Source organism: Passer domesticus, chromosome 10, assembly GCF_036417665.1.
Source record: "Passer domesticus isolate bPasDom1 chromosome 10, bPasDom1.hap1, whole genome shotgun sequence".
Lineage (NCBI taxonomy): Eukaryota > Metazoa > Chordata > Aves > Passeriformes > Passeridae > Passer > Passer domesticus.
Window position 1 is genome coordinate 28,345,811 of NC_087483.1, and position 16,060 is coordinate 28,361,870.

Consider the following 16,060-nt stretch of genomic DNA (forward strand, 5'->3'; position numbering starts at 1 on the left):
TGGCTCACATCTTTCCTAGGGTTGTTGGCCAGGGACATCAGCCCAAGGGAGGGACTCCTCCTCCCCTTTCCACAGACAGATGGGGCACAGAGATGCTGTGGGGGAAGGAGTGGGACCTATGACAGTCTTTTTCCTTGCATGTCTCTGCTCCAGCTCGGAACGTGGAGCTGTGCATTGGCGTTGCTGACTGTGAGCAGGCCAGCTTGCCAGCAGGCTGAGCCAGAGCCCAGCTGTTATGACTAATAATAACAATAATAATGTTTGTAATGCTAATTACTACTGCAGAGCTGCTTTGGGCATGGCCAGCCTGGAGCCAGGGACCGGCAAGGCTGCCTGGCCCATAGGATTTGATGCCAGTGGATCTTGTGCAGGGCAGGCTGAGGTGTGACATGGCTGCGGGGGAATGGGACTGAAGCTGCAGCCCCTTCCTCTGGTGCAGCTTTTGGTGGGGGCTGTCATAGGGATGGGGTCTGGCCTGGGTGGAACAGGAGGTAGGGGCAAGGTGTGAGAGAGGACTGGGTCTGGTGTCTGCCATGGCTACTAACGGCCAGCCCAGCTCGCTGCTCCTGGCACGGGACAGCTTGGCGGCTCTAAAGGAAAATCGCTGTTCTTGGTCGTGCTCGTGGGCTCCGGTTTCAAACTGGGTTGGGAGTGAAAGTGTTGGATGCTGCAGTGGAAATAGCTGGAGTTGCCCTCTGGTCTGCTGCTGGAGATGGCTGGCAGAGGTGGGCCGCAGAGGGCAGGGACCACAGGGCCTTGTCATCAGTCCTGTGTGAGTCAGCGCAGGCTGGGCAGTCACTGGCTCTATTTTTAGGGGCTGTAGATGAAGAGGGAGCTGGACGTGTTCTCTGTGGCATCCTGGGTGGGAGGGACGCTGACTCAGAGGGGGTGAAGGGGCTGTGGCAGGCGAAGGAATCGTGGCTGGAGGAGGTCAGCTCAAGCACTGGCGTGAAACGTGGGTTCTGGGAAGGGTGTGGGCCCCTTCCCTTGCATGCTGTAGGCTCATCTCTTTTCACTTCTCTCTTGCTGCAGAGCCCAGGAGCTATGTTGAGTCGGTGGCCCGCACGGCCACAACGGGCAGGGGAGGGACACTGCCCGCTGCCCAGCCCGCTGCCCAGCCCGGAGGCCCAGAGGTGCCCACCAGGAATGGCACTTTCTCCAACTCCTTCATGGCCCCCAGCCCTGTCTCCACCAGCAGCCCTATTCACAGCATGGATGGGTAAGGCAGTGGGAGCAGGTCCCAGGGACTGGTGGGGCTGGGGCTGAACCCTGCATGGTGCACAGGCTTAGAATCACAGTCACAGAGTCACAGAATCATTAGGGTTGGAAAAGACATCCAAAATCATCACAGAGTCCAGCCTTTGACTGAATATCACCAAGCCAACTAAATCAGAGCACTAAGTGCCATGTTCAGTTGTTTCTTGAACATCTCCAGGGATGATGCTTGTTCCTACATGGAAACTGCCTTTGCAAAATCCACATCTCTCCATGCGGGGTTTGGGTATCCCAGCCACCTGTACACTTTGGTGCCCTGAGAACAGAAATCTGGGTGACTGCTGGTTAATTGATGGTTACTGGACCCCAGAAATCTTTCAGTGGGAACCTGGCCCCTGGAGTGGGAGGAGGGATGGGTTATGCAATCCCCTAGCCCTGGGTAAGGCTGAGCATTAGTCCTCTGGGATGAGATGGAGCCATTGTCCCTGTCCCCTGTCCACCCTGCCCCTGAGGTGTTCTGCAACCACACAAGCTGGCAGGGCAGAATAAATCAGGTGTTTGCTGGGAGCAGAGCTGGAAAAAGGCTCTGTTGCTCAGAGAGTCATATTTGGAGATGGAACTGGGATTCAAGGTGCAGTTAAAGCTGCCTCTAGTTGCTTCCATGAAGCTGGCTGGACCCATCCCATGATTGCCTCTGAACAAGCAAGTAGCTGACTGGCTCTGTGCCTCAGTTTCCCTGTGTGCCACATGCAGGAAGGTGCCAGTATCAGTCAGCAGCAGGAATGAGCGGTGGAGCTGAATCCTGCCTTTCTTCATCTCTCCCTAGGGCCTCCCTGCGCAGCTACCCGTCAGAAGGCAGCCCCCATGGCACGGTTACACCTCCCCATGCCTCAGCTGAGCCCTTGTACCGCTCGCCCCTTGGCTCACAGATGCCCTCTGCTCACAGCAGCTACCAAAACTCGTCTCCATCTTCATTTGCAATGGTCCAAGGAGGGGTCCCGGGCTCGGCATACAGCAGCCCCGACTACCCTGATGGCCGAGCTGGCCTCCAGCCAGAACCCCAAGCTCGGCCACAGCCACAGGTCAACGTGGTGGGGGTCCACACGCTGCCAGGGAGCCCCCGCAGCCTGCACCGGACAGTGGCTACGAATACACCGCCCAGCCCCGGCTTCGGGCGAAGAGCCATCAACCCCAGCATGAGTGGCGCTCCTGGCAGCCCCGGGCTGGGCAGGCATGCTGTGGTGGCCCATGGCAACCTGGTGGCCCCACCAGGGAGCCCCAGCCTGTCCAGGCACCAAGCAGCGGCGGCCACATCCCCTGGCAGCCCCCTGTATGGCTACTCCAGCCCAGAGGAAAGGCACCTGACGCTGTCTCGGCAGAGCAGCTCCTCTGGCTACCAGCCTCCCTCCACGCCGTCCTTCCCCGTGTCCCCAGCGTACTACCCCGGCACGAGCACGCCGCACTCCTCCTCCCCGGACTCGGCCGCCTACCGCCAGGGCAGCCCCACCTCGCAGCCTGCTCTGCCTGAGAAGCGGCGGATGTCAGCTGGGGACCGCTCCAACAGCCTCCCCAACTATGCCACTGTCAACGGCAAGGTGTCCTCGCCCCTCTCCAGTGGCATGTCCAGCCCCAGCGGTGGGAGCACCGTCGCCTTCTCCCACACTCTGCCGGACTTCTCCAAGTTCTCCATGCCAGGTAAGGGATGCTCTTGGAGGTCCCCGGGTCCCCCTGCCCTACTCAGGGCTCTCCCCTCCTCCTCCTCGCTGGCTGTCAGGAAAGGGATTGCAGCCATGTCCTGATTTACCCCTCCTGTCCATCTGCAAACCAAAGGCACCGCTGGGGCTGGGGCCATTTCCTGTGCTTTCTGACAAATCCAAACAGGAAAAACACTGACTAGCATCTCTGGCATAAACAGCTTCCAGAGATGTGTATGAGGAGATCAAAGCTCCTGGAGGCGATTTTTCTCTGCCGTGGGGATGCACTGACCTCTTGGCCCCATTCCCAGAGGGCTTTACCCTGCTGCAGTGCTGCCTCCTCATTTCCAATGGTGCTGTGCCCCAGGTGCCATCCTGCCTGGTACACTTTTGCCAGCTCTGGTTACAGACACCTTGGTGACGTCAAGATTGGGATGATAGGAGCAGGGGAATAAAGCTGTGGGGCAGTGGTGGCTCCGGCTGCTGGGCCAGTTTCTCTGCTGAGCAGGCAGCCCTTTGTGGGCACTCTGGCACTCGTCCTGGCCCTGTGACTCCCATGGCCAAGGACCTTTCCCAGCGGGGAAGCATAAGCAATTAAAACCCGTAACAATTAACAAGCAGCTTGGAGAGGGGAGTGAGCTCCCTGCCTCTTCGAAGGTGACCAGATTGCTGAGGGCTGATAACATGTCTCCAGCAGAGATGCTATCCAATCTTCCTGGTTGTTTGCCTGGTTGTTTTTGGAAAGCAGGTGGTTGTAAATGTTGCCGGAGTAAATGACAGCTTCACAGCCAGAGGACCAGCTCCCATTGGTGCTGTGCCTCTGGTGGACACTGAACAAGGCACAGTCAGGCTGGGGCTGCTTTGCCTAGGGTAGATTGACCTGTCCAGTTCCTCTTCACAAAGAGCAAAGGGAAGAAATTTATTTTTATGAAGTGTGATCCAAATCTTGAACATTAGAGAGCAGTGAAGGTCCTCTGAAGTCTTTCTGGCACCTCCAGACATACCTCTTTCCTCCAACAGTTTTTATTTCACCTGGCCAGCTTCTTTTAAATGAAGAATTCCCATTTCATCTCTGGCTGTGTGCCATAGGGGCTCATCTGACACACAGCCGTTGCAGGCCCCTTGAGCTTGGATTTAGCTTTAGATGCCCAGCAGCCCCATAAGCTCCAGGCAGTGATCAGCCTGTCTGGGTATGGGGAACTGGGCTGAGGTTAGTGCGATGTGCTGGATCTGAAAGGAGGTGGATGTACTAATGCTTTGGCTGGATGCTGAGTTTCAGATATGGCATCTTTTAACTTTTTTGTTGTCTTTTCTTCCCTTTCCTGCAGACATCAGTCCTGAGACTCGTGCCAATGTCAAGTTTGTGCAGGATACTTCCAAGTACTGGTACAAACCAGATATCTCCAGGGAGCAGGGTAAGTAGATGACGCAGGGGTGGTTGTTGGGATGTGTCTGGGATCACAGGGATTACCAAGGATTTCCTTTATGGATTGGGTTGAGAGTGAAGGTGAATAATGACTGCTCAGGCTGCTGCAGATGCGGGGTTGAAGCCCCATTCACCTGCAGGTTTGTGTGACTTGGGCTCTTCAAACCTTCCTCTTGGTAGAAGAGCTCCAGTCCCTGCAGTGTGCAGTGGATCTATGTTTGCAGTTCAGGGTGCACAACACCTGGATCTTGAGTTTATAGTGCTCAGAGGTATCTTGGAAACATGGCTAAAATGAGTGGGGAGAGCAGGGAGGCGGCAGGATGCCTTCAGGGGCATGGTCCCAGCATTTGCGCCTTGGTTCCTGCTTGCTCTCCAGTGCTTGGTTGCTCAGAGATAGGCAGGGTGGGAACTGGAGATGCCCACACAAGGGCAGTGGAGGTGGGGGGAGATGAGCCTGAGCCTGGCAATCCACTGAGATGTGCAGGAGGAGCAGTAACATTGTGGTGCCTGGCTATGAGACGTGGAGCTGGGGCACCCTGTCCCAGCCCACACCTGCTGGTGTCTTCAGGGTGTGCTGGCTCCCAGTGTGCCTCTCTGAGCTCTGCCATTCTCTCCTGCAGCCATTGCCCTGCTGAAGGACAGGGAGCCGGGGGCTTTCATCATCCGAGACAGCCACTCCTTCCGGGGAGCCTATGGCCTCGCCATGAAAGTTGCTTCTCCGCCTCCCACGGTCATGCAGCAGAACAAGAAAGGTATTGTGTGTCCTTCTTCTTCCCACGCTGAGATGCTTTCCATCGTTCAGCCAGGGCGAGCAGGCAGCTGGGGCTGCTGAGCCAGTCGTGCCCTTGGGTATGTGCTGATGTGGCAGGATCCCTGCCTCCCAGGGCACAGGGAAGCACCAGACATCTCTGCCCTGAGCTGTGGAGGGCTCAGGAGCACCTACATCTTGGACTTCAGTATAATGAAATGGGTACAGCCTCTCCAGCCCACCAGCACTGTGGAGGAGCTTGGCTTGGGGTTGACTATGTGCAAAGGGACAGATTTGAGGAGGGTGTGTGTTGTGTTAGGGATCTGTCTCTTGGGCTGGAGCACTGGTTCTTTAATGGTACTGCATAGTAATAGGAGGAGGGTGGCTCTGGTGTGAGAACATCTCATTTCTTCCCAGGAGACTTGACCAATGAGCTGGTGAGACACTTCCTCATTGAGACTAGTTCACGAGGTGTGAAACTAAAAGGATGTCCCAACGAGCCTAATTTTGGTAAGTGCCCCCAGCGTGCTTTCCACGTGTGGGGTTGGGTTGGGCCTTTGGCATACTGTCAAAGCAGAACTGTCTGGGAGAACCTGTTATTGCCTCTTGTCCTCATGCAACTGAATCCTGTGGGCATTTGGAGCCTCTGTGTTCATGCACACTCATGAGAGCACACAAACATGCCTGTATGCATAGGTACCTACCTTTCTACGCACACATGTAGGACAGCTGATGCTTCTGGGAGGCTGGAGAGCAGGGGCTCCCCTTGTTCCATTTATTCAATGACTAATGTTGTCTGAGGAGCTGCATGAAGAGCTTTCATGAGCTGTCTGTGGAAGGCTACCTGGTGGTTTCAGTGAGAGGAATTGCCACATGTGGGATTAGAACCATTAGTGAAGAAACCCACCTAAAAGCCTGTTTCCATCCACCCAGAGCAATGGTGACCTAATCAGGGGAAGCTGGAGTTCCTTATTCCTTTCCTTGGTTAATGGTTATCGTACTTTGGATTGTGTGGTTCCATAGCTCAATGATTTTGTGAAAGGATCATTGTGTTAACCCAGCAGGTGCAAACAATTCTTCATCTGGCAACACCAGCCCTGTGCTGACCATCTTCCCTCTCTCCCCAGGCTGTCTCTCAGCGCTGGTGTACCAGCACTCCATCACACCCTTGGCCCTGCCCTGCAAGCTGGTCATTCCTGACCGAGGTAAGAGCTAGGACCAGAAGGCATTGCATCTGTCCTCACGGCCTGCAGGGAGGGGTAGGTTTGCAAGCAGGAAGCACCAGTAACCATTCCATATCTTCTAGATCCCATGGAGGAAAAGAAAGACTCTGCGTCAGCCACCAACTCAGCCACGGACCTCCTCAAACAGGGTGCAGGTGAGTTGAGGGGGGTGAGTTGAGAGGGGTTGTTGTGGGGTGAACTTGGCTTGGAGTACTGCTTGACTCCATGTCTGCTGTCTCCCTTTCCAGCCTGCAACGTCCTCTTCATCAACTCAGTGGAGATGGAGTCTCTGACGGGCCCCCAGGCCATCTCCAAGGCTGTTGCTGAGACGCTGGTGGCTGACCCCACGCCCACAGCTACCATTGTTCACTTCAAAGTCTCCGCACAAGGCATCACCTTAACGGACAACCAGAGGAAGTAAGAGCCTGCATGGCCACATCTCTGGCCAAAAGCCAGTGTTGGCCTGTGATTCAGGAAGTGTGTTGGTGAAGGATGTCCCTGGGATGGCATCAACCTGGTCATGGACATGGCTGGGCTTTGTCCTTGACTCTTGGAACATTCTATGGGAGACCTATGGCAATGTCCCCTGGGCTGGTAGAGCTGGGTTGTAGTGGGACAGTGGTGGAGCTTCCCTGGCCCTGATATTCCCCGCTTTGTGTTTCAGATTGTTCTTCCGAAGACACTACCCCCTCAATACCGTCACCTTCTGTGACTTGGACCCCCAGGAACGAAAGTGAGTGCCCTAACCTGAGGGGGAGTGCATGATCCCCAGCCCTTTCACTCCTCTAGCCTCCTGGGATGCTTGGAGCAGGGTCTTTGCTTGCTCTCTCCTCTGCTCTTGCAAAGAGCAGGAATGCAAGGTCCCCTTGGATAGTGTGGTCCAGTGCTGGCTTCTTCTGGTGGCTTTTTGGTGTCTCCAAGCACCTTTGTGCTGAGGGAGAGGTGCATCATTTTTCCATAAAGCCAAGCCTGTGCAAAGCCAGGCTGGCCTGGTTTTGCACAATGTCAATGTGGTGGCCCCCATCATGGCCCTGTCCCTCTGTGGGGTGCAGGAGGGACCATCTCTCACACCATCTCTTCTCTTTGCAGGTGGACTAAAACTGATGGCAGTGGCCCAGCCAAGTAAGTACCTGCTATGCTTCCCAGCAGGTTCCTCCCAGTGCTGTTGAGGTGGCTTCTGCCTGTGTTTGGGCATTGGCTGGGAGATGCCCTGTGAAGGGCATCCTGATCCTGGCTGTGTTTGAGGTGGGCTCAGCTCCTCATCGCAGGAGTGTTTCACCCAAACATGAGATCTTAGTCTTGGGGACTCTGGATGCATCTTTTGGCCCCAAATTCCTGGTCAGAGCAGGCATGGCTCTTGCTGAACGGACCAAACTGGAAACTTTCCCCAACATTGGGAGAGTAGGGGCATCATTGGGAACCAGCTTATGGAGCAGAGCTGGGGCTATGCTGATGGTATGTGAGCTACTGGTCATCTCTTCCCTTTCTTCCTGTCCTGACCCATGGGAGCACAGAGCTGTTGGCTGAGCCCATTTGCAGGGGCCAGCTCCCACTAATTTTAGCCATTGTGTGAGCAAAGGGGTTTTTATTAGGATGTCCAGCTGCTGGGATATTTCCCCTCCCCAATTAGAAATGCCGTAGCCTGGGCCTGTCTCACATTCTGTTCCCCCTGTATTTATAACTTGAGTTTGGACATTCTAATTAAAAAAAAATAAGGGACATTTTATTCATCAGGAGAGAGACAGACAGAAATAACCAGATGGTCTCATTCAGCTTCCTGTGTCCTTGCATGGCCTTCATTTCTTAGAGGGTCTGCCCCAATGGCCAGTGCATCTCACCTCTGGCTTCAAGAGGCCAAACCAAGGCAATGCTGTGATCATCTGGAAGGTCCCTTCTTTGGGATGGATTTGGGAAGGGCGGCAGAGATGTTCAGAGCAAGGGCGGTTGGGTCAAGAAATGATTGAAACTTGGCCTTCAAGGAAACTGCAGCAAAGCAAAGAGGAGATGGGCCTTTATGCAGGCTGGTTTGGGATGTATCCCTCTGTGTTGTGAGAGATGGATGTTGAAGAGGGGAAGTGGGACAGAACCATGTTGGAAGAGGGTGGTGGTAATCTGTGCAGCAGCAATATTGAGGCTCTTGCCTTCTCCCCACACAGGCTCTTCGGCTTTGTGGCCAGGAAGCAAGGGAGCACCACAGACAACATCTGTCACCTCTTTGCTGAGCTGGACCCAGACCAGCCAGCTGCAGCCATCGTCAACTTTGTCTCCAGGGTCATGCTTGGCTCCGGCCAGAAGAGATGAGCTGGCACTTGCGGGTGATTCTTGAATTTTGGAGAAGGACTTGGAGCTGATCCGAGAAGGAGTGTGAGGAAGTGCATTGTGGGAGAGGGAAGTGAATTGGGGGGGGGGAAGGGTTGGAATTTTGGAGGAAAACAGCAAACAACAAAAAAACACCAACAAAACCCCTAAAAACTCAACACAAGCCAAACACACACGTAGAGGAACCAAAGCCACGCACCTACGAAAGACAGCCACAAAGCCACGCCAGACAGGATGCATGTCCCATTGCAGGGAAGGTGACCAAAGCAAAGGTGGCAGTGAGGGGTGTGTTTCCAGCTTTCAGCATCATGGCCTCAAGTGGTGACATCCATTTGGGACTGAATGTGGGACCATGACTGGTGTTTTCCATCTGGAAAAAAAGAGGCAACTGTCAAAACCCGTGGAAGAAGCTTCATCCCAGCAGCTCCATCTGCTGTGTTTTTGAACTGACCCGTAGGAGACAATGGCATGCACTGGGTCTATGGGACACCAGAGGAGATGCTCTCAGAAACCTTCCCTTGTCCAGCTGCAGAGGAGGGTCCTCACTGGTCCCTGGCTTCCCCTAAAACCTGCTCACGACCTGGTGACTTGCTGGGGGCGTGGGGAGATTGGTCCTGAACCTTCCAGTCCCTGGGGAGTTTGGCCATGGGCTGACCTTTGCTGACCCAGAGCCCAGCACCAGTCACAGGTGAGACGCTGTGAGTCCACCCGGAGAGGGGGGTCACGCTGTTTCTCCACTTCCCCAGGGGTTCTTGTGCCCCCTAGCCTGTGATGAGGTGTAGGGGTTCCTGCCACCCAGCGCCTGGGAAAGGTGGATACTCCCCAGGAAGTATCTGGAGGATGCAGAAAGTCGCCTCCTCTCCCATCTTCCCCTTTTCCCTCCCGTCACTAGTCCTCTTTGACAGTTTTCTCCTGCGGCCTGTCACATTCTCTTAACGCAAAAAAAGCAAAACAGAAAGGAAAGGAATAGTTGTAATAATAATAATGATTATAATAATAGCGGATGCTGGCACAGGTGGGTTTCCTGTGCAAAGCAGCAGACCCGTGGCTACCCCTATCTAGCTCCTCGGAGACACGCAAGCGGTTTTTAAATTGCATGGACATTCAAGTTGCACGAAAGGCAAACGACTACAAGTAACTCAGGCGCTTTTTTTCTCCTTTTGTTTTGGAGGCCACGTTAAAAAAAAAAAAAACAAAGAAAAAGAAGGAAGAAAATTTAAAAAAAAAAATAAAAAAGAAAGAGCCTGCAGTGGCTGGGCAGCTTTGGCTCAGTGGGGAGGTAACAGGTCCTCTGAGAGCCGCCCTGGTTGATGCATGTGTACCCCCTAAACCATCTGGTTCAAGGCTTGTGCCCCTGAAATGCACCATAGTTTTGCAGTGATTTCAGTGCTGTTGGCTTTTTCCTTAGCTTTGGTAGGTGAGGAGGGCAAGTTGGTTGGAGAGAGGGGCAGAGGGTCTCTGTGCCACTGCAGGGGGAGAGGTCATGGTGGGGGTGCAGCAGGTGGAGGTCCCAGCCCTATGGTGCTGGGGAGGGGGCAGAGGATGTTTCGGTCACATGTGCAGGTTTAGGGCAGGGGGAATGGTCCAGTTGGAGCTGCAGGGTCATTGCTGAGCCCTCTGCTGCAAATATTCCCCCTGAAATTTTTTTTAGGCAAAGTTTTCAGTGCAAAGTGGCCCAGATAGTCTTTTGGAGACAAAAATTAGACACATAGCACTGCAGTCCCCTGGAGAGCTTGTCTCCCATGGACCACCCTTGCCTTGATAGCTATAATATATATACAAGCTATACTGACAAAATACTGTAAGCTAATGAAATTTTAAGGAGGAAAAAAAAGGTTAAATTTACGCTCCAAAAATATTTATTTTTGCCATATCGCTTTCTGCGCATCGTATCTCCCCCACTATATTCCCCCCCTTCCCCTGCCCTGGGGAAACACCTGCATGTTAAAAGAAAATCCAGAGCAAGGCAAAATCCAGATGGGGGAAGAGGCGGGGGCCCCGGTGTCGGGGTGGCTGCGTGTGACCGGTGGGTGTGTGCGGGGTGTGTGTGTGTGTGTGTGTGTGTGTGCGCGCGGGGGAGTGAGCGGCGTGGGCGGCTGCAGGGCCACAGGCTGTACTGATGTACTGAAGTGTGAAAGGAGGGGTGGCGAGGACTTGGTTGTGAGATGGTGGTGGGACAGGAGGTCCCGGGAGGGGCTTTCCCCCTCCCCGGCTCCCTGGCCGCACAGATGCAGAGATCTTTTAATTTTTGATATTTCCAAAAAGTGATTCCCTCCTTCTGCGAAATTCAAGCGAGACAAGAGACGATCTCACCCGTAATCTCCTCACCCTGCCATTCACCCATCAGAGAAAACACTGTGTTTATAGATATATAAAGATATATTTTTGAAAGCCTCTATTTTTCAGACTTGGTTTTCTCACTGCTAAGAAAAGAGATTATAATAATGTAATTTTATTTTAATCTGCTGCCTTGGAAACTGGTGCTTGGAACTCCTATTTCTCGTCTTCTCCCCATACAAATGAAGCAGGTCTAAGCACCCCAGAGATGTTGCATAGAAGCCAACCCAGCAGATACCTGCCAATAGCATCACACTTGCTTCGGGCCCTGAGCCTCTCCCGGCTTCCCCACTAACCCACTAGCTGAAAATTTAGACTGTATCCAAATCTCAAACACTAACAAAATCATCTGATGATTGTATTATTTTTTTAACACACAGCTAATCACCTTCCAATGATGTAGCCGGGTGTTTATCAGCTCCCTTTAAAGGCACTTTTTTTCCCTTTAGCTCCTTTTTAAAAGAAGGTTTTAAGGTGTAACAACCCTTTCTGTCCCCGGGAGAGACCATCAGCAGCATCTAGCATTGCTCGGGTCCTGGGGCTGGCGGGGACCTAGTGTTGATATTTTTTCCTTATGAAAGGGACAGAAAATACTCTTTGGGTTTTTTTTCCTTTTTTTTTTTTTTAAGTGCAGTCATGCTATTTGAGATTCGAGCTTGCACGAGTTAAGCCCAGCATATGTTTCGTTGTAATCACACTGCCGTTGTCAGCAGCCGGATGGTATCTCTCTCTCGCTCACACACACACACACACACACACACACATACAAACACACACATCTCTCCTTCCTGCACAAAGAACTGCATATATTCTTGCCAAAGATATCCTTAAAAACGCACTTTCCCCCACATATATATAGATAGATATATATTATTTTTTTTGTGTGTGTGTAAATTTATTGTACGTGCCCTTTTTGTGTCAGTTTGTTCTTTGGAGAAGCCCGTCCTGCCTTTGCTGTCGATATTGCTGTCTGTTGGGAAATGCTCCCTGGGGAGGTAATTTGCTGTCTGTCCTGCTCAGTGGCACCTGCAATGAACACAATGTGGGGTTCCCATTCAATGGGGCTGCCTCTGGCTCTGCCCCTGGGAGCTGTTTAGGATGGTGATCCATGTCATCAGTTGGTGGTGGGATGTACCATTGCATGGTGTTCACCAGCCCCTCATCACCGGTGGAGACAGCAGGGCTCATGGTTTTGACAGAGTTTGGGGTTGCTCTGAATGCAACATTTGCTGGCTGCCTCCTGGTCAAATTACACATGGAAAACAAACCAGGTAGGGAGAAAAACCCAACCCAGCCTCTGGGCATTGATTTTTCAGTGGATTCAACCGCCTGAACCAAAGCGCAAAGTAAATCCCCACCCAGCAGGTCGGGCAGGTAAAGAAACCAGTTGCCCCAAAAACCCCAGACAACAGCATCAACAAAAGGCAACCCTTCCCATTGGAGCAGGCAGGATGATCAGACAGCAAAGGAGCCCGCAGGGGCTTGTTTCATTTTGTTCGTTTGTTTTGCAAATTGCGAGGTTGGTTTGGGGTTACTATTTTTTTTTCTTTTCCTTAAAAAGGAAAAAAAAAAAGAAAGAAAAAAGGAAGCAATATGACGTTTTTGTTGGCGGATCCTGTGCCGCCGTGTTATGCGTGGGGTTTTTTTTTGTTGTTGTTGTTGTTGTTGTCTTTGTTACTTTGGGAATGTTACAGATTTATTTGCTAATCAGTGTTAACAAACAGTTTCAAACTTTTAGACTCGCCCATTTCTGTGTATTTATATAGATGGAAAAAAAATACATTATATTTTGTATCTTTATGCCCATAATGTTGTTGTGCGTGTAAGGATGGCTTCGGTCGCACCATGTCCGTGTGTGAATGTCACTCCGCTGTTGTCTTCCCATTGTACAGATGTCGGATTCTTTGCAGTTCATTGTATTGCTTTATAAAGTGGTAAAAACAAACAAAAAAAGAACCAGTTATATAAAATATACTGTTGCTTGGAATGCCAGTTTGGTGTTTGGATTGCTGCAAATGTATCTTGAAATTTAGGGGAGCATAGGAATAAATGCTCCGGCGTTTTTGCACAGGGGAAAAAAAACCCAAACCCATATGAAAAGCTGGTGGGTGCTGTTTTCTCTGGGCTGTCGTTCCCTGTTCCTCGATGGCAGACTGGGGCCCCCGGACAGACGCCGGGCGGTGGGTGTGGGAAGAAGGAGGGGCTGTGCTGCTGCTTGTCAGCCTCCAGCCGCAGCTTGTGTTCACCAGATGCTGGCTAACCAGACAGCCCCCAAACTTCCGACACGGCTCCAGCTCCAGCTCGGGCTTTTGTTTACCAGCAGGGATCTCTCCAGCTTGCCCTGCAGGCACTGGGTTCTCTTCAAGTCCTGTTGCTTTTTCCCAGGTTGCCTTTAGGTGCTGTCTGTCCAGCCTTGGGCAACCCTTTTGGGTCCATCTCCTGCAAGGGAACAGGGGGAGTATGATGCTTGTGTGGGCTTTTTTGCCTTTGAGGTGGCAGTTTGGGCTCTGCTCCTATTAAATCCCACTCCCTGTGCCTTTCAGAGCCATCCTGTTCCCTTGTGCCTGGCAAAACTTCCCCCAGTGTCTCAGGCCAGGCTTTTCCAGCATTTGCAGAGCATTTCCCAGCATCTGTCAGAGCACTCAGCCCCTGGCTCTCTGGCTCCTCTCCTTCCCCTCCTTGCTGAGTTGGTGGCCAAGACCCAGCCCCCTGGATGGATTGAGTTTAATTATACAAGAAATGTCAGCCAGAGCAGCGGCAGTTTCTCTGGCGCCAGCACTGCTGTGGCTCAGAGGCTCGGAGTTTCTCCCGGGGGCCGGCAGCACTAAAAATACCTCCTGCCTTTCTCTAAAATAGCTGCAGGGCGAGGGGCGGATTGCGGGGACTGCTTGAGTGGGGACCCCGTGCTGTGGGGCTTGTGCCGGGAGGCAAAGGCAAGAGAGGTAAAAAAAGAAAGGGGTGGAGATGGAATGGTTTCTCTGAAATAGCCGTGGGGCTGTGGTTGGACACCCAAGCCACCAAGGGCCCTCCAAGCCAGGCTGTACCACGGAACCTTTGAGGTACCTAGCATCTGCCAGCCTTGGCCTCAGTTGTCCCTCATCTACCTGCAGGCAAGACAGGACCTGCAGCCTCCTCGCCCTTTCTGACACTGCAGGGATGGTATTTTCTTTCCAGCTTCTCTTAGTTTGTTTCTTCCCTGATTCCTACTGGAATCAACTCCCCAGGTCCCAGCACCAGCTACTTTCCCATTCCTGCTGTTCCTGGCTAGCTGGGATGGCCACTGCCGAGTATCCCTGGGCAGGGAGGAGAGGCAGTGAGTGCCTGGCAAGGTGGTGCACACAGGCTATTTGTTGTGAGCCATAAACTGCCTCTCATTCCCCCCCGCCTTTTCTGCAGTTAATTCCCCATTTCCTTTCCAAAATTCCTCCGGAACTTCTGGTTTGTGTTTTTCCTCAACATGTTCTTATCTGCCACCCATTTCCCCTCGCCAGCTCTGACAGCACAGGCTTTTGAGAGTCTCTCTCTGTGCAGATTGCTGCTGTACCCGGGCCAGGCTTGTGGTTCTGGTGTGACCATTGGGAAAGGCAGGTGCCACCAGCTTCATGCTGGGAAACCTTGCCCCCGTTACATCTCCCCTTGCCTATCGAGTCCTCACCTTCAGGTTCCTAAATCAGTGTTTTTTCCTCACTTCAGCCCCAGCTCTGGGGATGAAGGGGCCATTCAGGGAGTGTTTCTTATGGGGCTGTGAAAGGTGACAAAGTTTCCCTCTCCTCTCTGCCTGCTGTTTCAAGAGAAGAGGGTGGGTATGCTGTCAGACAGTCAGGAAACCCTGGGTTGAGAAACCATGATGGTGGGTTTGCTCCCCTCTCCCCCCATTATTTTGGGTTGACTAGGCTATAAGCAACCCTCAGATCTGTAGCAAAACTAGGGTCATGGTGGTGGGGATGGAGAGGTTTCATCTTCCTTCACTTCTTTATTCTTTCCCAGGCTTCTCAGCAGTGCTGGGTACCCTCCAGAAGCGTCCTCAAGGGAAACAAGAAAGTATGATACAAAATGGCTTTTCCTGAGTATCATGTCTGGGCAAAGGCCAGGAACCAGACAAATTCCACAGGATAGGAAGGGTGGAGCAGACCTGATGTGGGCAAAAGCCACCCTGGGGCTGGTGTTACCTGTGCTCATGCTATGCCCTTGGGAACAGAAGTGTTTCCCTGTGAGCTGCAAACCCTGCTGTGGTGTCCAGGATGCTGCTGCTGCTGAGCTACTGCTTCCCTGCGTGTCTCAGCCACTGCAATGGGGACACTGAGACCAATTAGAAAGGCAAAGGGCCCCTTGCCCAACTGTCTGGGGTTCCTGTGGCCACACAGACTGGGGCTGAGCAGCACCAGACCAGAATGAGGGCTGCCATCCAAACCAGCAGGGCCTGGAGAAGTCCATCATAAGAAAAGGAAGTAAGAAAAGGCAGCCCAGAAATGACTCTGGGGGCATCATCATCGTCCCAGGAGGATGTTACTGCTCAGAGAAGGGCATCAACATGCAGCCTGTGGTGCAGGAATTACCCACTCTCCGTGGCTGTGGCAGACAGGAAAAGACAACAGAAAGGAATTTGGGTTAAATATGGAAGAAAGAGGGACAATGTGACGCACAGGAATGGTTGATCTGGAGAGGGAGGGAAGACAAAACCCTGGGAGGGAGGGAGGGAGGGAGGGAGGGAGGGAGGGAGGGAGGGAGGGAGGGAGGGAGGGAGGGAGGGAGGGAGGGAGGGAGGGAGGGAGGGAGGGAGGGAGGGAGGGACGAGAGGGGCTGGGCTAGTCTGTCTTCAGAGCAGAGCGATTGGAGAAGGGCGATGGGTAGGACTGGGCTGTTCTTCTGCTTTGTGAGGTTCTGGCTCCATCTACAGGGATGTGTCTCCAAGTGATGGAGCCTTGGACTGCTGCATGCCCAAAGCCGGGCAGGAGGTGATGTCTCCTCGCCTGCAGCCAGCTTCTTCTGTGGCTCCTCTCCTGAGCACACCTCTGAATCGTGCTCCTGCTGCTCTGCTCTCATCCCCCCGTACAAACGCAGGTGAGATAAGGAGATGTCCTGAGACGGAGAGATGCTC

The 16,060-nt window shown here is 52.9% G+C and overlaps 1 protein-coding gene across 16 annotated transcripts in view; it reads left to right on the forward strand.

Moving 5' to 3' along the window:
* TNS1 (tensin 1) overlaps positions 1–12,954 on the forward strand; it is a 68,630-nt gene extending 55,676 nt beyond the window's left edge. For all 16 annotated transcript variants that reach the window (XM_064434873.1, XM_064434876.1, XM_064434884.1 and 13 more), the window contains 11 exons: positions 1,033–1,219; positions 2,042–2,910; positions 4,238–4,324; positions 4,956–5,087; positions 5,501–5,593; positions 6,211–6,288; positions 6,390–6,461; positions 6,555–6,723; positions 6,971–7,039; positions 7,396–7,428; positions 8,463–12,954. In XM_064434873.1, coding sequence (XP_064290943.1) covers positions 1,033–1,219; positions 2,042–2,910; positions 4,238–4,324; positions 4,956–5,087; positions 5,501–5,593; positions 6,211–6,288; positions 6,390–6,461; positions 6,555–6,723; positions 6,971–7,039; positions 7,396–7,428; positions 8,463–8,607 — 1,934 coding nt within the window. In that variant the 3' untranslated portion in view covers positions 8,608–12,954. The remainder of the gene's footprint in view (positions 1–1,032; positions 1,220–2,041; positions 2,911–4,237; positions 4,325–4,955; positions 5,088–5,500; positions 5,594–6,210; positions 6,289–6,389; positions 6,462–6,554; positions 6,724–6,970; positions 7,040–7,395; positions 7,429–8,462) is intronic.
* Positions 12,955–16,060: the final 3,106 nt, after the last annotated feature.